The following is a 21,853-nucleotide window of genomic DNA, read 5'->3' on the forward strand; positions in this document are numbered from 1 at the left end:
CCTTCCTGACACACCGGCTGATATAGAGGTCCTGGATAGCAGGGAGCTCGGACCCAGTGCTGTACTGTGCCATCCGCACCACCCTCTGTAGAGCTTTGCGATCGAGGGCGGTGTATTTGCCATAGCAAGCAGTGATGCAGCCAGTCAAGATGCTCTCGATGGTGCAGCTGTTCTGAATGACGTTGGTATCGGTAAGGAGAGGACGGCTATTGTGGGTGGAACACATTGTCCACAATTGATAGTCCAAGGACTCAATGAAAGAAAAGAAATGGAACAATAAAAACAGAATACATCAGCAAAGATGAAAGGCAATAAAGAAAGAAAGAGTAGAAGAGTATTAGATATTCACTTTGCTAAAAAACTTGCATAACAATATTCTACAGCTAATTGGCTTAGAAGAACTAACATGAGGTCGAGTGGGCACAATGAACGTGTCTCTATTACGTGGCTTGATAATTAGCATTTCAAAGGCTGTAAAGAGAGGAGCAAATAGGACCCGATTTAACTTGGGGTTTGATGTGCATTATGATATAACATGTCTGATCAAGGAAGGCTGTTTATCCCATGTATCAACAGTTGAAGAATACAAGAATACTCTATTGCCAGAGTTAAGCTACACGTTTTATCTGCATGTATGATGATAGTGAAGATTCATAACAGTTTGACTATTGTTGACCCAAAACACACATTTCCCTGAGATTTCCACCCAGAACAGTTTGAAGATGCAGCCAAACAAGAGTTTGTACAGTATAACACTGCCCTCACCTGGAGTGTTCTTCAAAAGGCAAGTGTTGGGATATTGACAAGTTGACAACATTCTTTAGGATGGTAAACCATTTATTTTAATTTGAGTGCGAGTTGACCATTCATTTATACAGTAGGTTTGCAAATCATTTTAAAGATCTCTTTATAAAAAACATCTGTAAAATAAGGGAACCCTCTTTCGGTACCAATTTCTGTAACATTATTAGAAAATAGCACTGTTGTAACTCTTTAATTACATTTAAAAACAATTTTGTGTTAACGTTAGGAAGACATAATATAAAGTCAATTCAATCAATCTACAGGATAAGTCTATACAGCTGAGGCCAACCAATGGCCTACATACACAAAGTAACAAAACTATTTGTGAAGTAAAAATATATCCATGTTCCTGCCGCAGTCTTTCAACACTAACCGTTAAATAATTATAGTGTATGTAAGCTTTAGGTTGTGTCTTAAATTATATTAGTTCTAACGTTTCAAATTGTACAACTTCCTTATTTGTTTTACTCTAAATGTCCATTTTAACAATATGGTTCCTTATTACTACGCTGAACAAACGATTAGTCAGCTTATATTATGGGCTGTCACAAAATCACTTACATAATCAACAGAACACAGTTAAAATGCACATCATTGTGTATGGGGAAAATGGTGCGATGCTGAATAAGGTCTATGTAACACAGCTAGATAGCTGACTAGCAGACACCACATTTGAGTTTCAATTTAACTAATGTCTTGTGGTTGGACAACTAAACCCATCACCGACATGTAGACTAGCTATAGCGATTTCACATTTACTCCGTACAGTTTCCGTACCACTCCATGTGTTGTCCCATTAGAGATAAGGTCGGTACCATTGGGTACCCATAAACACACGTTGGAGGGTTTCACCAGCGTCATGTAGTCTAACAAAGTTCTGCATCACATTTAGTTGAACATTAAATCATTAATACTACCGTGTACTAATGTTGACCATCGTCATGATCAACAATCAATACGTATTCAATTATTTTCTGTTCTCAAATAAAAATAGGGCAAAGTGTTGAAGGAACTATAAAAACCAGGTACAGTAAAGGCCTCTTGGGAACATTCTCGCTTTAGGGAACGACAGAGAATGGATGTGAGGAACAAAACAGGACATCCTTTGTCACAATCGCCGTCTGTTCCTCTTGTCCTTCCTATTCTGATAGTCAGTGTTGGCACAGGGAACCTACAAAATGGCAGCTGAAATAGGCCTAAACCACTACACCTCGTCCAGCTAGTTCTTCTCCAGCTCTCCCTGTGGGTTGTCTGGTCAGGCAGATCAACGCTGGAGTACAGTAGTACAAGTAGTCCCATGGATTCATATGCAAGGGGTTGGACCGATGGAGGTCACCTCTAGTCCATGGTTTTAACAGTAAGTGGTTTGGCCAACAGGCCAAATCCCTAGTCCATGGTTTTAGATGCAAGTCGTTTATCTATCGGCCACACTTCTAGTCTGTGGTTTTAACAATGACTGGATAGACTGAGGGGCCACATCCATAGTCCCTTGTTTTAACAATGACTGGATGGACTGAGGGGCCACATCCATAGCCCATGGTTAGACAGGCTATACCTCTAGTCCATGGTTAGACAGGCTATACCTCTAGTCCATGGTTTCAGATGTAGCCATCAATAGTGTTCCTTACAGGAGAGGAACAGGCTTGTGCCAGGACAGGGGGCTGTGGAAATTGCAGTCACCAGGGGTCTGTGTGCACCGTATTGCAGTCCTGCAACCCCCGGCTCAGTATTGCATTTAAGTGCTTGTTCTGCAGCCGGGCCAGGGAGAACAGCTAAGGCCGATGGAATCTGAGGAGTGGGGACAGAGGAAAGTCATAATGTGCACTGACTAAGAAGATCTAGGGTTTCAACTTGCAAAATTTCAACCACAGTTCGAGTTTTAGAGAAACCTTAGTTCGTTTGGGGTCCCGGTCAGGGGATGGGTAAATAAAATAAAATATTGGTATTGGATAGGACTCTAACCTGGTGTAGATCCTGCTCTCTTCGTGAACCTCCATCTCGGAGCTCTTGAACTCGTTCAGTTCCTTGCGGATGGCAGCCTAGATTGAATAGAACAGAGAGCAGAGATTGAGTCAGGTGTTATGTGATGCACTGTACAGGCAGCAGGTCTACTCGTTAAGAGCAGGTCTACTCGGTAATAATGTACAGTACAGAAACAGATCAAACGATCAGTGCCTACAGTTCAGAATTCCGTCTTTCTTGGATATGAATAAAATGAAAATGGAGCCAAAGAGTATGTTCTTCTCTCCAGCTGTCAGACGTATTTGCGACAGCACACTGCCTCATATCCAAATCCTGGAACCTCAAAACTCATAAATATCAACCTCTCAAGATTTTAACTTGTCAATAAAAGTCCTGCAAATTAAAAAAACTAAACAGCAAATGTTTTAAGATTTCAGTTTTAATCTAAGAAAAGGTCAAATAATTTTTTTCCTCAGGGATTTTGAACCTCAATAGCAGAAAGTATGCAATAATTTATGTTTCAACCTCTTCTCATAGCTTAACTGGTCCAGGTAATACTCTGGGGACAACTCAGCAAAGCCATTAAGCAGTGGTTATACTGCATTCTGGGATTTTAGTTTGACACAGTATACAGTTGAAGTCGGAAGTTATTAAAACTCGTTTTTCAACCACTCCAAATATTTCTTCTTAACAAACTATAGTTTGGCAAGTCAGATAGAACATCTACTTTGTGCATGACACAAGTAATTTTTCCAACAATTGTTTCACAGACAGATTATTTCACTTATAATTCACTGTATCACAATTCCAGTGGGTCAGAAGTTTACATACACTAAGTTGACTGTGCCTTTAAACAGCTTGGAAAATTACATAAAATTATGTCATGGCTTTAGAAGCTTCTGATAGGCTAATTGACATCATTTGAGTCAATTGGAGGTGTACCTGTGGACGTATTTCAAGGCCTACCTTCAAACTCACTGCCTCTTTGCTTGACATCATAGGAAAATCAAAATAAATCAGCCAAGACCTCAGAAAACAAATTGTAGACCTCCACAAGTCTGGTTGGAGCCTTGGGAGCAATTTTCCAAACGCCTGAAGTACCACGTTCATCTGTACAAACAATAGTACGCAAGTATAAACACCATGGGACCACACAGCCGTCATACCGCTGAGGAAGGAGACGCGTTCTGTCTCCTAGAGATGAACGTACTTTGGAAAAGTTAAAATCAATCCCAGAACAACAGCAAAGTACCTTGTGAAGATGGTGGAGGAAACGGGTACAGAAGTATCTATATCCACAGTAAAACAAGTCCTATATAGACATAACCTGAAAGGCCGCTCAGCAAGGAAGAAGCCACTGCTCCAAAACCGCCATAAAAAAGTCAGACTAAGGTTTGCAACTGCACATGGGGACAAAGATCGTACTTTTGGAGAAATGTCCTCTGGTCTGATGAAACAAAAATAGAACTGTTTGGCCATAATGACCATCGTTATGTTTGGAGGAAAAGGGGGATGCTTGCAAGCCAAAGAACACCATCCCAACCGTGAAGCACGGGGGTGGCAGCATCATGTTGTCAGGGTGCTTTGCTGCAGGAGGGACTGGTGCACTTCACAAAATAGATGGCATCATGAGGCAGGAAAATTATGTGGATATATTGAAGCAACATCTCAAGACATCAGTCAGGAAGTTGAAGCTTGGTCGCAAGTGGGTCTTCCAAATGGACAATGACCCCAAGCATACTTCCAAAGTTGTGGCAAAATGGCTTAAGGACAACAAAGTCAAGGTATTGGAGTGGCCATCACAAAGCCCTGACCTCAATCCTATAGAAAATGTGTGAGCAGAACTGAAAAAGCGTGTACGAGAAAGGAGGCCTACAAACCTGAGTCAGTTACACCAGCTCTGTCAGGAGGAATGGGCCAAAATTCACCCAACTTATTGTGGGAAGCTTGTGGAACGCGACCCAATACGTTTGACCCAAGTTAAACAATTTAAAGGCAATGCTACCAAATACTAATTGAGTGTATGATATTTCACATTCTTAAAATAAAGTGGTGATCCTAACTGACCTAAGACAGGGAATTTTTACTAGGATTTATTGTCAGGAATTGTGAAAAACTGAGTTTAAATGTATTTGGCTAAGGTCTACGTAAACTTCCAACTTCAACTGTATGTCTGGAATTCAAAACCCTGCTGAAATGGTTAAGTAAAGAACCTCAGGACTTCCTAGTATAAAGGTACAAAGATTTCTCACTCTATACTATAGTTGAAGAGCACTGATACCATTTTTTACAATCTACAATGTATTTGGTTAGTCGCTTAACTGCGACTCACCTTGTCGGAGGGAGTGAGCTTGGTCCAAGGTTTGTCTGCACGGCGGTCGTAGTCTTGAGTCGTGGTACACTCTACATACTCATGGAAACGCAGGATCTTCCTGGCCTGAAGCTCTGCTATGGTGGGCCTCTGGGACAGCTGGGGGGAGGTAGACAGAAAACACACTGACTGACTGTCGAACTAAAATGATAAACTCTGGTTAGTTACATTTCAGTGTTTTATTTGTATATCCGTGTACGATTGCTTTGTCACCGGTGTGTGTGTATGCACGTTGGTGTACTGTATCTAAATGTGTTTAAATTCTGCAGTGTTTGTGTGTGTGTTAGGTGTGTGTGTGAGTGAGTGATTAAGGCTAACCTTTCTGGTGAGTCTGCGTTTGATCTCGCTCCGCTCTGCCCTGATATCAGCTTCATTCCTGGCTACAATAAGACAAGACATTCCATCCCATCAGAGACAGAACAATAACATGCCTCTAGTCAGAGAGAGAGAAAGAGAAAATAGTAGACTGGACCAGGGTCTATATTCACTAAGCGTATCAGAATAGGAGTGCTGATCTAGAATCCGTTTTTCCTTTTTAGATCATAATGAATATTATTATATTGTCAGGGGGGGACCTGATCCTAGACCAGCACTCCAGGCCCTGAGCTTCTCCTGGCGTCTACACAGCACAGGAGTAACGGGAGTCGTTTTAATCAGTCTTTACCCTCTGGGACAAGGAAGTGCATTGTCTTAGATACACTGCAGTCTGAATATTATGGTGTCCTTTTACAGAGCTGTCTAAGGACAACGCTTTTAAGTAGTGCTTTCAGAATCTTAAGATAACCAGAAGACAAACGTGAAAAACTTTACCTGCAGGCTACATGAGTGAAAATACCTTTTGGACAATATGATATCAAATTCTAAAAAGTGTTGGCAGTACCGTTTTGGTGCCAATGCTAAACTCAAGAACAAACAAGTGCAATGGTCAAATTGCACCATGAATCAAGCCATCGCTTTTATTGTATGTAAGTACACGTACAGACCACAAGGGGGAATCTATAGGGCAGACAGACTAATGTATCGTAATCGATCGTTTTGGGTTACTAGTAAAACCAGAGAGATGCTTGTCTATCTTGAGGTGAAGGACATTAAAGCAACTGCGAGTGGAGATGAAGCATGAAGTTGATATTGACAAAAAATAGAAGTGACAGAGAAAGAGGGAAAGAGAGTTACCTGGAAGGATGTTTCTCTGCTCCAACTCCTCTGCTGTGGGTCTCTGACTCAACCTCCTGATTAGAGAAACACACAACACACACACGTTTAGGGTATGGGAACACCCCCCTCCCCAATTCACACTGATCTCTAGATGTAGTTACCTGTTGAGCGTGGTACCGATCTTGTTCTTGAGTGCCTCCCACTGCTCCCTGCTCTGCCAGCCGACTCCGTCTTGTACCTGTCCTCCCTCCCGCTCATCTCTCTCCTGCTGTCTCTCCAGCTTCAGAGCCAGGGTGTCCTTCCTTGTCACGCGGCTGGCCAAGGCACCTGGGTGGTGCAGACAAACAGTTCCAGTAACATGGGACAATACTTTCGCTCTCCATCACATTTGAAAATTGTAAACTTCTCAGATTACACTTCTCGTTTGGGTTAGCTTTACCTGCAAGTAGTAAAATACATACAATGAAGGAAGAAAATAGAAAGACCGATTTGGAATTTCCCTTATTTATACTGTTTTTACTAATAACGAAAGGGTCTTCCTTGATAGTACTGTACTTACTTTGAGTTTGACTTCTGAGATTGAAATCAACACCAGACCCACGTGACATTATCACCAGACTTCAGATCTACACACTAAATCAACACCAGACCCTTATGACATTATCACCAGACTTCAGGTCTACTTACTTGGTGGATCATCGTCCTCGTCTTCATCGTCATCTCTGTAGAGGATGGGCCCGTCAGAGTCTGTCTCCTCATCCTCCTCACTGCTGTCTCCGGGCCCCCGGCCCTCTGGGATTACACTGACCCTGGGATCAACCACCAGACCCCTCCTGCTCCTGGGCTCCAGCTCAGGCTGCCTGGGGGGCAGCATCCGTCTGGGATGAAGCTTCTCCAACTCCTCCTCCATGTCAAAGTCATCATCCTCAGGTCTGGAGAGAGAGGGAGAAATGTTAACAATGGAATCTGACTGTTGAATAGAGTGTGATCAAGTGGGTATGAAGTATGCATATACAATTGAAGTCGGAAGTTTACATACACTTAGGTTGGAGTCATTAAAAGTCATTTCAACCACCACAAACTTCTTGTTAACAAACTATAGTTTTGGCAAGTTGGTTAGGACATCTACTTTGTGCATGACAAGTAATTTCTTCAACAATTGTTTACAGGCAGATTATTTCACTTACAATTCACTGTATCACAATTCCAGTGGGTCTGAAGTTTACATACATTAAGTTGACTGTGCCTTTAAACAGCTTGGAAAATTCCATAAAATTCCATAATGGCTTTAGAAGCTTCTGATAGGCTAATTGACATCATTTGAATCAATTGGAGGTGTACCTGTGGATGTATTTCAAGGCCTACCTTCAAACTCAGAAGAAATAAGCCAAGACTTCAGAAAAATAAATTGTAGACCTCGACAAGTCTGGTTCATCCTTGGGAGCAATTTCCAAACGCCTGAAGGTACCATGTTCATCTGTACAAACAATAGTATGCAAGTATAAACATCATGGGACCACGCAGCCGTCATACTGCTCAGGAAGGAGACGCGCTTTGTCTCCTAGAGATGAACGTACTTTGGTGCGAAAAGTGCAAATCAATCCCAGAACAGCAGCAAAGGACATTGTGAAGATGCTGGAGGAAACAGGTACAAAAGTATCTATATCCACAGTAAAACGAGTCCTATTTCGACATAACCTGAAAGGCCGATCAGCAAGGAAGAAGCCACTGCTCCAAAACCGCCATAAAAAAGCCAGACTACGGTTTGCAACTGCACATGGGAACAAATATCGTACTTTTTGGAGAAATGTCCTCTGATCTGATGAAACAAAAATAGAACTATTTGGCCATAATGACCATTGTAATGTTTGGAGGAAAAAGGGGGAGGTTGCAAGCCGAAGAACACCATCCCAACTGTGAAGCACGGGGGATGGCAGCATCTTGTTGTGGGGGTGCTTTGCTGCAGGAGAGACTGGTGCACTTCACAAAATAGATGACATCATGAGAGAGGAAAATTATGTGCATATATTGAAGCAACATCTCAAGACATCAGTCAGGAAGTTAAAGCTTGGTAGCAAATGGGTCTTCCAAATGGACAATGACCCCAAGCAAACTTCCAAAGTTGTGGCAAAATGGCTTTAGGACAACAAAGTCAAGGTATTGGAGTGGCCATCACAAAGCCCTGACCTCAATCCCATAGAAAATGTGTGGGCAGAACTGAAAAAGCATGTGCAGGCAAGGAGGCCTATAAACCTGACTCAGTTACACCAGCTCTGTTAGGAGGAATGGGCCAAAATTCACCCAACCTATTGTGGGAAGCTTGTGGAAGGCGACCCAAAACGTTTGACCCAAGTTAAACAATTTAAAGGCAATGCTACCAAATACTAATTGAGTGTATGGAAAATTCTGACCCACTGGGAATGCGATGAAAGAAATAAAAGTTGAAATAAATCACTCTACTATTATTCTGACATTTCACATTCTTAAAATAAAAGTGGTGATCCTAACTGACCTAAGACAGGGAATTATGAATAACTGAGTTTAATGTATTTGGCTATGGTGTATGTACACTTCCGACTTCAACTGTACATGTCTTTTTCTATTGCAATGATCAGAGTCACATTTTCAGCTCAGCGTAAATATTGTTCACGCTTGTACTGTGGTAATAGATATGCTGTGACAAAATGGAAGTATGATAAAGTAGTGTACTCACAGTCTGAGGGGTTCTATGGTGACGGGTAGGGAGCGTCGGCCTCCAGGCTCAGTGAGGAACTCTGGGGGGGACTCAAACAGCATGGAGTGGGCTCTCTGGGACCCATCTGGGTTAGCCTGAGCCGGGCTGGGGGAGCACAGGGCCCGCTGGATCAGGATGTGAAGGGGGATGGCTGGGACTGAGGCTGGGGGGTGGCTGGGCGGCTCGGTGGTGGGGCTGGGAGGGTCCTTCTGAGGGAAGGGGAGTGGGACCGGGAGGGGGGCGGAGGCAGGGTTGGGGAGCGGTAAGTGGGGGTGGGAACTGGGAGTGGACGTGGGTATATGGGACAGAGGTCGGGGTGCTGGTGCAGGGTCAGAGGTGGGTAGTTGGAACCCTACTGCCCTGAGGGTGTCCCTGGTGTCGTCTCGGTCTGTGCTGGGGGGTACGGAGACAGTAGGTATGGGGACAGGGACAGAACCAGAGGGGCCCGAGGTCTCTGGCTCAGGGGACGGGTCGCCAGAGTGGTGCTTGGTGACGGGGGTCATCCTCTTGGGCGGAGTGGGAGGAGAGCGCCTGGTGGGGGCAGGAACAACGATGATACCACTGCCAGCCTGAGAGAGCTCCGCTATGGAACAAAACACACAACAGAATGAATAGTAGTCATTTACAAGTAATGACATGCAGTAGACACAGAACAGAACTGACAGGGAAAGAGAGTGTTATTAATCTGAAATAGAAAAGGCATCACATTCACACTCAAGCAACCTGGTTAAAGGATTATCATGACTTGTTTAGTTTCATGAAGGCACAATGCACGATTTACCAGTGGATGGATGGAACATATTTAAAAAGCATGATGATATCAGGCCTGGACATTAGCAAAATGGTACACATCTAACCCTTCGGTTTAGATGGAAATCATCCACAGCAGTATTCAAGCCTGACTCATTTGAAAACAACCAGAAAAGCATTTTATTAGTCAGAATCCATTATTTTGAAGTCATTTCACACGTCTCCGCAGTCTCTCTTGACCTTTCACCTTTCATCGAAGTCAAAGATTACACAACTAACAAGCTGGGGCACACTGCCTGGCACTTAACTTCCATGCATTGTTTTCACTCCAGCCAAGTCAAGTTAGTTCAGTCAGTTCAGCCACAACTCAATCCGACATGCAATGAATGAAGTAGTAGGGGACCATCGATCTATGCTGGTGGTGCTTCACACCATGGGCAGAATGGGGAACAGTTATCCAGTTGTTATAGACACCGGTTGGGCATTAGACTTGGTGGTGTGGAGCGGTTATGGTTATTCAGAAGGACAGCGTCACAGCATGGCAGGCTTGGGTTGTGCCCCTCAGGACAGGGTACCTGAGCAGGCTTGTTCAGCCCGTCGGCGGTGGAGGTAGGTGGGCAGGGAAAGGTACAGGCCCAGCTCCCCCTGCCTTCTCCAGCTCGTACAGTAGTGATGAGGAAGGGGACCTTGGACCCTGGAGGCCCTGTTCAATGTGGACACTGACAGAGATGAGGGAGGTCAGAGGTCAAGGCCTTCAGTAGGCTGCTTGAAGGTGCGGGACACTGAATAACTGGTCACTGTTGCCCAGCTAGGCAGATCAATTAATATCTAAACTAATATCTTACTAAATCCAATATTTAGGCTCTAAGGATAGAAAGCCGACAGATAAATACATGATTGTCTGGTGAGGATGTAGACCTATTGTATGTACATATTGTGATGATACATAAACCACTGTTCTCCAACAGAGAGAATGGATGTTTGCAATATGACAGGGTTATATACACTGAGTGTACAAAACATTAGGAACACCTTCCTAATATTGAGTTGCACCCCCCTTTTCCCTCAGAACAGCCTCAATTCGTAGGGGCTTGGGCTCTGCAAAATGTCGAAAGCATGCCACAGGGACACTGGCCCATGTTGACTCCAACACTTCCCACAGTTGTGTCAAGTTGGCTGGATATCCTTTGGGTGGTGGACCATTCTTGATACACACGGGAAACTGTTGAGTGTGAAAAACCTTGCAGTGTTGCAGTTCTTGACACACTCAAAAACCAGTTCCCCTGGCACCTACTACCATAACCTGTTCAAAAGGCACTTAAATCTGTTGTCTTGCCCATTCACCCTCAATGGCACACAAAGCTTAAAAATCATTACTTAACCCGTCTCCTCACCTTGATTTACACTGATTGAAGTGGATTTAACATGTGACATCAATAAGGGATCATAGCTTTTACCTGGATTCACCTGGTCAGTCTATGTCATGGAAAGAGCAGGTGTTCCTAATGTTTTGTACACTGTGTGTATATGATATAACCACTGACCCCTGGGATTAGCCAGGAGACATGGAGGGAAAATAACAGCAGCTGCAGGACTTAAGACTTGCTGAGTAGGAAGAACTGAACCGTGAGGTGTGTGTCAGTGTGTCACTGTAGCAGCCAATCAGAATACAGACTCTGAAAGCCTATCAGAGAGGAGATCCAAATGATGAATACTATCATTTCCGCAGTACACGACTTTATGTTCAGCAGATGTCCGCTGTATGAATGCTGAGTGAGTGTGAAATGGAGTAACGCATCTATGAGGACCACACCTTCAGAATGGCATAGGAATTTTCTAATTGCGTCACAACAACTGTTACTATATTGACTGTTGGGATGGGCTCCGACCTAGGGCAGCTGCAGCATGCTGGGTCAGAAGACACAGAACACTGAGGCAGCCAATCAGAGCACTGGACGCTCCGGAGTCACTCCCAGCCTGTCGGAGGAGTGCCAGTGCGGCAATGTGTGTGCGTATGTTGTGCTTGCATAAACGCGGCAAAGACAAACCCTTGCCTGCCCCTCTCTTTGGAGACTGTCTCGATGTACACTGAAAAATGCAGACTAGCGCCTTTTCTCGTTTGGGCAAAAGTCTGTCCTCCGCCCTCCCTTCTCAGTGAGCAGGAAACTGATGAGTGGTTGAGGAGTGTGTCAAATTGCTAATAGGCAAACGGAAGCTGGTTCTCCCCTCCTCGATAGCCTCCTTTTGGCGAGGGAGCACAAGTGTCTCCTACCGGAGTACTTTGCGGCAGAGTTTTGAAATCTGTCACACCCCTTTTGAATCAGCTGTTGTTTTCTTGAAGGAGAAAATTATGCAAACATTTAAAAACAATATGCTACTGAAAATGTCTTGCACAACTAACTTAATTTGTTTTATCACTTCGCACTAATTTTGGGATCCACCTCTGTAAACGTAATTTGCCTGATGACGAGCGAGTGGAGAATGCGAGTCACTTCATACAAGAGCATTTTCATCCACATTCCCTCTCCTCGATTACCTTTGACCTTTTTCAAAAGGAGGATGACAGACGAGAGGACGCAGGATTTGAGCAAATCCAGGAGAAAAGGCCTAGGTACTGTATAGAACAACACCCTGCGTTTCAGTACGCATCGAGACTAACCATTATACAGAAAAAGACACTTAAAAACAACAGTCTCATTGCTTTGGGTTCAAAAAGGTCAAACATAATTGTAACACTTTACTTGAAGGGTACAGGACTTAACTCATCCATAAACCCACGTAGTACAATTAAACGCAGTACATTATGGAGTGAAACAGCAGTACAAACAGGGAGTAGAGGCAGGGTAAACTCACCGAGCAGAGGCAGGGTAAACTCACCAAGCAGAGGCAGGGTAAACTCACCAAGCAGAGGCAGGGTAAACTCACCAAGTAGAGGCAGGGTAAACTCACCAAGCAGAGGCAGGGTAAACTCACCAAGCAGAGGCAGGGTAAACTCACCAAGCAGAGGCAGGGTAAACTTACCAAGCAGAGCAGGGTTGCTGTTGCGGTTGGTGGGTTTGGGTGGGGGTACAGGTGGCTGCTTGGCATGGGGGGGTACGGGGGGAGGAGTGGCCAATTCCCCCGTGGTGGAGGAGGGGGTTACCTGGATGGACCGTACAGGGGGGATAGGGTTGGAGTGGGTGGAAGGAGGGTCATCACTGATGACCAGGGAGACAGTCCTGGTGGGCTTGGCCACCGCTACAGCAGGGGAGGTAGAGGAGGAGGGTGGGGTGGAGGTCCGGACAGGCTCCGTGGAGGTGGTGATAGTGGGGTGGCTCTTAGGAGGGAGCATGGCCTGTTTGGTAGGAGGCGGCTCTCTACGGGAGGAGTCATGGATGGAGTCAGGATCTGGGGTGTGGCCAGGGGCGAAGCGGACACCAGTGGACTCTACAGACAGGAACAGGACACACACAGAGAGAGGTCAGGAGGACAAAAGGAGTTTCTATTTCCCCTGGTCCCGGGGCTCAAAGTGCAACCACAACAAGCATACTGTTACTATACAGTGCTAAGCACATAGAACACAGAGCTGAGATAAGCTGCAACTCAACGTTGGACAATAAGCAGCTTTTTAACAGATTAACTAAAGACGGATTCTGGTCAAGTCCATACACACTTCACAGGGGTGAGAACAAGGAGATTCACAGAGTTACCAGATATACATAACTGAATCTCCTAGACACTCAACTAGCAGACAGTAACACACTGCACTTGCAAAGTGCCCAATAAACTGGGTGGAACTTCAGAGCAACCTTCAGACGTACAAGTAAATGCATTGAATTTTACGTCACAGGCTGTGTCTTACCTGCTCGTCCGCGGGTCTCCCCTACTTTGGTCTCCTCAGATGGCATGTACCTGGGCAGGGTGCTCCCGCGGTAAGCCTCAGAGGCAGGGCGGACCCTGCTACGGAGGTCCTCTGAGGAGGTCTTCTGGAGACTCTGCCTTAGCTCCATCTCAGAGTGAAGTCTGACCACAGGATGACCCTCTTCTATAGGTCTCAAGAGGGTCTCTGGTTTAGCAGCCCTAGGAGGAGGACTCCTCCTATCCCTCTCCTCCCCTCTTTTTTCCCCATCATCTCTGCGATCACGATCATCTCTCCTTTCGTCTGACTTTTCACAAATTATTATCTTGTACCGGTCGTCTTTTCTTTCCCGGTCATCTCTCCTGTCATCCCTCTTCTCTCGATCATCTCTCTTCACGTCTCTCCTGTCATCTCTTTTCTCACGATCATCTCTTCTCTCGTTTCCCTCTCTTCTGTCATATTTTTCTCCTCTCTTCTCCTTGTCCTCCTTCTCCACCTCTCGATCATCTCTGTCCCTCCTTTCCCTCTCCTCTCTCCGGTCTCTCTTTTCCCTGTTGTCGCTTTCCTCCCTCTCCCGTCGATTCTCCCTGTCTCTCACCTCCCTCTCCCACCGATCCTTTCTTTCTCTCTCCTCCCTCTCATCACGAGGATCTCTCCTCTCCTCTCTCTTGTCCTCCTTCCCGTCTCTCCTCTCCTCTCGCTTGTCCTCCTTCCCGTCTCTCCTCTCCTCTCGCTTGTCCTCCTTCCCGTCTTTCCTCTCCTCTCGCTTGTCCTCCTTCCCGTCTCTCCTCTCCTCTCGCTTGTCCTCTTTCCCGTCTCTCCTCTCCTCTCGCTTGTCCTCTTTCCCGTCTCTCCTCTCCTCTCGCTTGTCCTCCTTCCCCTCTCTCCTCTCCTCTCGCTTGTCCTCTTTCCCGTCTCTCCTCTCCTCTCTCTTGTCCTCTTTCCCGTCTCTCCTCTCCTCTCTCTTGTCCTCTTTATCCTCTTTCCGTTGCCTCCTCTCCTCCGGAGCAGGTCCCCTCGGTAGTGACCCTCCTCTCCTCTCTGACACGTCAGACGGCACTCTACTCCGTCTCTCCAGATCTATGGCCGATAGCCTGGCATGTGAGTCTACGTCCAGTGGGGCTCGGTTGGAGCGCGAGGCGTCAGAGGGCACCCGGCTCCTGCTCCGGGGGTCGTCTGAAGGGACGCTGCCCCGCCGTGGGTCCTCTCCCTGGGGTAGCCAGGTGGGGTTGAGCCCTGGGCCTGCCTCCCCCCGGGACACCTTGATCCCTGACTTTGAGACCTGGTCAACATCCATAGGTACTGGCTGGCCATTCTTCACCACCGGACCTTTGGAATGGTTCACATCGTTGCCCTCTGTCACACAGAAATACATTCTGATAAGGAATTTGAGGTCAGCAAAGATATTCTCTACAACTCAGCATTCTCTAAAAGTGTTACCCTACTATTGGTTTTGTTTCCCGTTGATAAATTATAGGCTACTAGTATCTATGTAGGTCTTTGTCTACTCCACTATGATCAGGGCCCGTATCCACTGATCTAGGATCTGTCCATGTAATCTGTCCATGTAATCTTTTTTTTATTATGATCAAAAGGCCTGATCCTAGACCAGCACTCCTACTGACAGGCTTTGTGGACACGGGCGCTAATCTGCATACCATTCTCTGGGAGTTCTTTCAGCACTCCTCTGTCGATCAGCTCCTGACGAGGTCTCCTTACTGAGATCTTCCTCTCCAACACTGAAAGTAAACAAATATTTTTAATTTCCCCATAACAGAGGTGGCTTGATGAGTAACCTTATCTGAGACGATGAAGACTTAAGCTCTCTTAAAGGTAACGTCTAGGCTTTAGCTCATCAGTCTAGCACAGTCTTGTTCAGAATCAGTAAGATATAAGAAAACATTAAACTTCAACACGTCCTTATAATGATGTACAATCCATCCATCAATTTGACTACTTCTAAAGGGGATGTACCTATTGAGGTTTCCAGAAACGTCTCACTGCTCTTCTTCTTCCTCCACTTCCAGGGCTTGAACATATTCCCGAAGCTGGAGAACTTGCCCTTGCGTTTGGAGGGAGGGGTTCCGCCTGATGAGTTCCCCCCCTCACTCCCTGTCGTACTCTGCTGCAAGTCCACCTCATCATCTGCTGGAGAGGGAGAAGTGAGTGGCATGACACTTATTACAAGACAGAAAATGAAGGCATGGGGAAAGAAAATGATAAAATTGGCCTACTGAATGTGCTGCCCTATTCGTAAAAAAGGGATACATTTCCTCTATAGACTAGGCCCTAACTAACTCTACAGTATGACTCCAACAGTAATGTTACAGAATTTGGTATTTTATTAGGATCCCGATTAGCTGTTGCGAAAGCATCAGCGACTCTTCCTGGGGTCCACACAAAACATGACATTAATAGACAAGGACAGATCAAAGACAGAACTACATCAATTTAAAAAAGGAACACGTAGCCTACATATCAATAAATACACAAACTAACTTGGCCAAATAGAGGAGAGGCGTTGTGCTGTGAGGGGTTGCTTTATCTGTTTTCTTTAAACCAGATTTGCTGTTTATTTGAGCAATATGAGATGGAAGGAAGTTCCATGCGATAACGGCTCTATATAATACTGTATGCTTTCTTGAAAATATTTCTGGATTTGGGGACTGTGAAAAGACCCCTGGTGGCATGTCTGGTGGGGTAAGTGTGTGTCAGAGCTGTGTGTAAGTTGACTATGCAAACAATTTGGAATTTAACACATTAATGTTTCTTATAAAAAGAAGTGATGCAGTCAGTCTCTCCTAAACTATTAGCCAAGAGAGACTGGCATGCATAGCATTTATATCAGCCCTCTGATTACAATGAAGAAAAAGACGTGCCGCTCTGTTTTGGGCCAGCTGCAGCTTAACTAGGTCTCTCCTTGCAGCACTCGACAGGACAAAACTAGAGCCTGTAGGACTATGAACTAGGCTTGAGCTAGTTGGTTCTACATTCCAGCGCCATCTTAGAGTACAGAGTGTCTGTGTCTTACTAGACCACAGTACAGACTGAGCGAGGCTTAAAGCTGAAGGCTGGTCTGAATTCCACTCTTATTGGCTGTTGAGTTGTACCAGCTGGCAGAAATTCTTATGTAGGTAAGTTGATAAGTGCAGCAGCCAAATACGTATTAACACAAGAGTTCAACATCGAACTGAGTGGGAAAGTTTCAAAACTGTTTCAATACAAACATAAGCCCATCATAGTCAATGGTAAAGACATAATTACCATAGAAACTGCATTTAAAGAGCAGAATAAACAACACACGTTCGAGAGGACAGGGTTAGGTTACTCTCCCAGAAACAATGACTCATAACTGCTCTCCAGCTGATAACATCACCTGCTGCTGCAAATCATGTAACAGATCCAGGAAGACTGGGTGTGAAATATCCACCCATTCTTAGGTGATGAGTCGTCCTTGCACACACTCGTTGCACAAGAGGACGATGTTTAGGACACACAGCAGGCTGATGGTTGACTGACAATCAAATGCACTACTTAAGGAACCAGCCAGGAAGCTTTGAATAGCATGAGGTTCCTACACAACCAGTTCACATTGAGTTCTATATAAAAACACCAGACATCTGTTACAGTCATCTGTGTTATATTGCTGAGGTCACACCAATCCAGTTTATGGGTCACACTTTAGGGCAGAGCCAATTTGCAACTTCATCCTCCTTCCATCTCTCCCTCACCCCCCTCTATTCTGACTCTTACCAGGCACCCTGGCATGCGAAAGGGGGATGAAAGGTAAGTGGAAAGCAACAGATCAAATTCACTCAATTGGCAATTTGACAGATTCAAAAAGAGCTAGAGGAAGAGAGAATGCATATCGTGCCCTCAGGTAAAATAACAACTCTGTCCTCGCTCAGCGGTTTTGACAGACTAAATAGTAGGAATAGATAAATTAATGCTAAAAACAGGATAGAGAATAATGTTATAAAAGACTAGTAGAGAGAGATGGCAAAAATATAGAGGTTGGGAGACAAGACATAGCAAGTCAAGAGATACATTCCAAGATGGCGTAGCAGTAGGACGTGTGTGTTTGTCTTTGTCTTATCCTGTGTAAATAGATGCCTTTTTTCGTATAAATCTTAATCTCACTTTCTATCTACGAACTAAATATACTTTCCTGCAACCCACCTCACCCAATGTGGTACGGATCTGCTATTTTTTAGACCTTATAACTGGAACATCCATCTGAAGCTAGCCAGCTAACTAGCTACTAGTCTTTGTTAGCCACGGCTAGCAGTCTTCACCATTAGCTCGGTCACCAGCCAGCCTTAGCTCGGACAATACCTGCCAGTCTGCACAGTGAGATATCAACCCAGAGCATATCGGATTGCTCCTCTCTACCACATCACCAGATTCCTGCCGCTCTGGATCATTACACCGGATCATCGCAGCTAGCTAGCTGCAAACGAGTGGCTACTGTTAGCTAACGCCTCTGTCTTGAAGTAAGCACCAGTAAGCCTTGAGCTAGCCTCGAGCTAAGCCCATATACCAGCTAATTATAGGGCTACAATACATATTTTGCCAATTGGCCTGGACCCTTTATTGTCGACACAGAGCCCTGCCGATCCATCACGACTGGACTGCCGACATGATCGCCCGATGTGGTCTCAACAGGCTATTCTGTTATGATGTCACCGAAGAACCATCTGCTAGCCCCGGCCCGCTAGCTTTCAGGAACGCTGTGTCCCCTGCTCGCCTAGCGTAGTAGTGACGACTGAACGGCACCCTGACTCAACTACTGCTGCTCTTTTGACCATATGATCACTCGGCTACATAGCTGATGCCCCTGGACAGTTTCAATAACACGGTACCTCATTTTGTTTACCTGTCGGCCTCAGCCTCAGTTCCTGTATGTACCTAACTGACCCACTGTGCCCATTCATCGCCATTTACACGTTGTTGTCTTAGATCTCCTGATCAAGACCTGTGATTGCTTTATGCCTCTCTCTGTCAATATGCCTTGTCTACTGCTGTCTTGGCTAGTTCTTATTGTTTTATTTCCCTGTAGAGCCCTCAGTCCCACTCAATATGCATTAGATAACTCTTTTGTCCCATCCCACACACATGTGGAGACCTCACCTGTCTTAACTGGTGACTCCAGAGAAGAAACCTCTCATCATCACTCAACGCCTAGGTATACCTCCACTGTACTCACATCCTACCATACCCTTGTCTGTACATTATGCCCTGAATCTATTCCACCACACCCAGAAATCTGCTCCCAACGCACTAGACGACCAGTTCTTATAGCCTTTAGCCGTACCCTTATCCTATTCCTCCTCTGTTCCTCAAGGTGATGTAGAGGTGAACCCAGGCACTGAAGCCCCCAGTTCCACTCCTATTCCCCAGGCGCTCTCATTTGTGGACTTCTGTAACAGTAAAAGCCTTGGTTTCATGCATGTTTTCATCAGAAGCCTCCTCCCTAAGTTTGTTTTATTCACTGCTTTGGCACACTCCGCCAACCCTGATGTCCTAGCCATGTATGAATCCTGGCTTAGGAAGGCCACCAAAAATGGCCATGCCAACTACAACATTTTCCGCCAAGATAGAACTGCCAAAGGGGGTGGAGTTGCAATCTACCGCAGAGATAGTCTGCAGAGTTCTGTCATACTATCCAGGTCTGTGCCCAAATAGTTCGAGATTCTACTTTTAAAAAAAATCCACCTTTCCAGAAATAAGTGTCACTGTTGCCGCTTGATATAGACCCCCCTCAGCCCCCAGCTGTGCCCTGGACACCATATGTGAATTAATTATTTATCTTCAGAGTTTGTACTGTTAGGTGACCTAAACTGGGATATGTCCTACAATCTAAGCTAGATCGCCGCAATCTCACAAATTATCAAGGAACCTACCAGCTACAACCCTAAATCCGTAAACACGGGATATCATAGATATCATCCAGACCAACCTGCCCTCTAAATACACCTCTGCTGTCTTCAACCAGGATCTCAGCGATCACTGCCTCATTGCCTGTGTCCGTAATGGGTCCGCGGTCAAACGACCCCCCCCCCCATCACTGTCAAACGCTTCCTAACACACTTCAGCGAGCAGGCCTTTCTAATCGACCTGGCCCGGGTATCCTGGAAGGATATTGACCTCATTCCGTCAGTAGAGGATGCCTGGTTATTCTTTAAAAGTGCTTTCCTAACCATCTTAAATAAGCATGCCCCATTCAAAAATGTTGAACTAAGAACAGATATAGCCCTTGGTTCACTTCAGACTTGACTGCCCTTGACCAGCACAAAAACATCCTGTGGCGTACTGCATTAGCATTGAATAGCCCCCGCAATATCCAACTTTTCAGGGAAGTTTGGAACCAATATACACATGCAGTTTGAAAAAGCTAGCCTTTGCTTTCCTAAGAGAAATTTGCATCCTGTAGCACAAACTACAAAAAGATCTGGGACTCTAAAGTCCATGGAGAATAAGAGCACCTCCTCCCAGACGCCCACTGCACTGAGGCTAGGAAACACTGTCACCACCGATAAATCTATGATAATCAAGAATTTCAATAAGCATTTTTCTACAGCTGGCCATGCTTTCCACCCGTCTACCCCCCCCCCCCCACAGCTCTGCACCCCCCCCCCCCCCCCACAGCAACTTCCCAAGCCTCCCCCACTTCTCCTTCACCCAAATCCAGATAACGGATGTTCTGAAAGAGCTGCAAAATCTGGACCTCTACAAATCAGCTGGGCTAGACAATCTGGACCCTCTCTTTCTAAAATGATCTGCCGCACTTGTTGCAACCCCTATTACTAGCCTGTTCAACCTCTCTTTCATATAGTCTGAGATCTCTAAAGATTGGAAAGCTGCCGCGGTCATCCCCCTCTTCAAACAGGGGAGACACTCGAGCCAAACGGTTACAGACCGATATCTATCCTACCCTGCCTTTCTAAAATCTTCGAAAGCCAAGTTAACAAACAGATCACCGACCATTTCGAATCCCACCGTAGCTTCTCCCCTATGCAATCTGGTTTCCGAGCTGGTCATGGGTGCACCTTAGCCACGCTAAAGGTCCTAAACAATATCATAACCGCCACCGATAAAAGAAGGTACTGTGCAGCCATCTTCATCGACCTGGCCAAGGCTTTCGACTCGGTCAATCACCGCATTCTTATTGGCTGACAACAGCCTTGGTTTCTCAAATGACTGCCTCGCCTGGTTCAACAACTACTTCTCAGATAGAGTTCAGTGTGTCAAATCGGAGGGCCTGTTGTCCAGACCTCTGGCAGTGTCTGGGGTGCCACAGGGTTCAACTCTCAGGCTGACTCTTTTCTCTGTATATATCAATGGTGTCGCTCTTGCTGCAGGTGATTCTTTGATCCACCTCTACGCAGACGACACCATTCTGTATACTTATAGCCCTTCTTTGGACACTGTGTTAACTAACCTCAAGACGAGCTTCAATACCATACAACTCTCCTTCCGTTGCCTCCAACTGCTCTTAAATGCAAGTAAAGGTGAAATTAAAAATGTCAAAAAGTGGTGCGAGACGGGGCCAAGATTCAGGAGGGGAAGATGGGGGTGCTGATATCCCTGTGGCAGGCAGGCGCCAGTTTCACCTCAATTCCACAGAACAGGTTGAGAGAGACAGAAAGAGACAGAGAAGCCAGTCAATGCCAGCAAAAACAAAACGTGTTCAAACCAGAGCATTGAGTTCAGTTGTTTTGGCTGTAGCCTCTAGCCCAGGGGTTCTCAAACTTTTTTGCCTACGACCCCATTTTGTTATCTGAAAATTCTCACAACCCCAATCATGAAAAAAATATATATTTAATTAACAGCCAATGTTTACTTTTTTGTTTGGGGCTATGGCGGTTAATTGAAAACATTGTAGCAGTATTTCTGATTGTCTTCTCAACTCACCATCACACAGTGGTGTAAAGTACTTTTACTTTTAGTTCACTACATTACTAAGGAAAATACACTTTACTCCATACATTTCCCCAGACACCCAAAAGTACTCGTTACGTTTCAAAAGCTTAGCAGGACAGGAAAATGGTCCAATTCACACACTTATCAACAGAATATTCCTGGTCATCCCTACTGCCTCTGATCTGGCGGACTAACTAAACACAAATTCTTCCTTGGTAAATGATGTCTGAGTGTTGGAGTGTGCCTCTGGCTATCCGTCAGCAGCTGTTCGACTTCACTTAACGGCATGTCAACTGAGCCAGGCTCACAGTCAAAC

At 45.3% G+C, this 21,853-nt stretch overlaps 1 protein-coding gene across 1 annotated transcript in view; it reads right to left on the reverse strand.

The window, feature by feature from the left end:
• Nucleotides 1–816: 816 nt before the first annotated feature.
• Nucleotides 817–21,853, reverse strand: part of LOC115173183 (phosphatase and actin regulator 4A) — a 30,692-nt gene continuing 9,655 nt past the window's right edge. Inside the window, exons 2-15 of the mRNA XM_029731106.1 lie at nt 15,589–15,762; nt 15,273–15,353; nt 14,501–14,970; nt 13,618–14,290; nt 12,798–13,202; nt 10,352–10,495; nt 9,006–9,609; nt 6,980–7,224; nt 6,454–6,619; nt 6,311–6,366; nt 5,456–5,517; nt 5,099–5,236; nt 2,767–2,843; nt 817–2,592 (exon numbers count right to left, since the gene is read on the reverse strand). Coding sequence (XP_029586966.1) covers nt 2,577–2,592; nt 2,767–2,843; nt 5,099–5,236; nt 5,456–5,517; nt 6,311–6,366; nt 6,454–6,619; nt 6,980–7,224; nt 9,006–9,609; nt 10,352–10,495; nt 12,798–13,202; nt 13,618–14,290; nt 14,501–14,970; nt 15,273–15,353; nt 15,589–15,762 — 3,311 coding nt within the window. The 3' untranslated portion in view covers nt 817–2,576. The remainder of the gene's footprint in view (nt 2,593–2,766; nt 2,844–5,098; nt 5,237–5,455; nt 5,518–6,310; nt 6,367–6,453; nt 6,620–6,979; nt 7,225–9,005; nt 9,610–10,351; nt 10,496–12,797; nt 13,203–13,617; nt 14,291–14,500; nt 14,971–15,272; nt 15,354–15,588; nt 15,763–21,853) is intronic.

Source organism: Salmo trutta, chromosome 34 (assembly GCF_901001165.1).
Source record: "Salmo trutta chromosome 34, fSalTru1.1, whole genome shotgun sequence".
NCBI lineage: Eukaryota > Metazoa > Chordata > Actinopteri > Salmoniformes > Salmonidae > Salmo > Salmo trutta.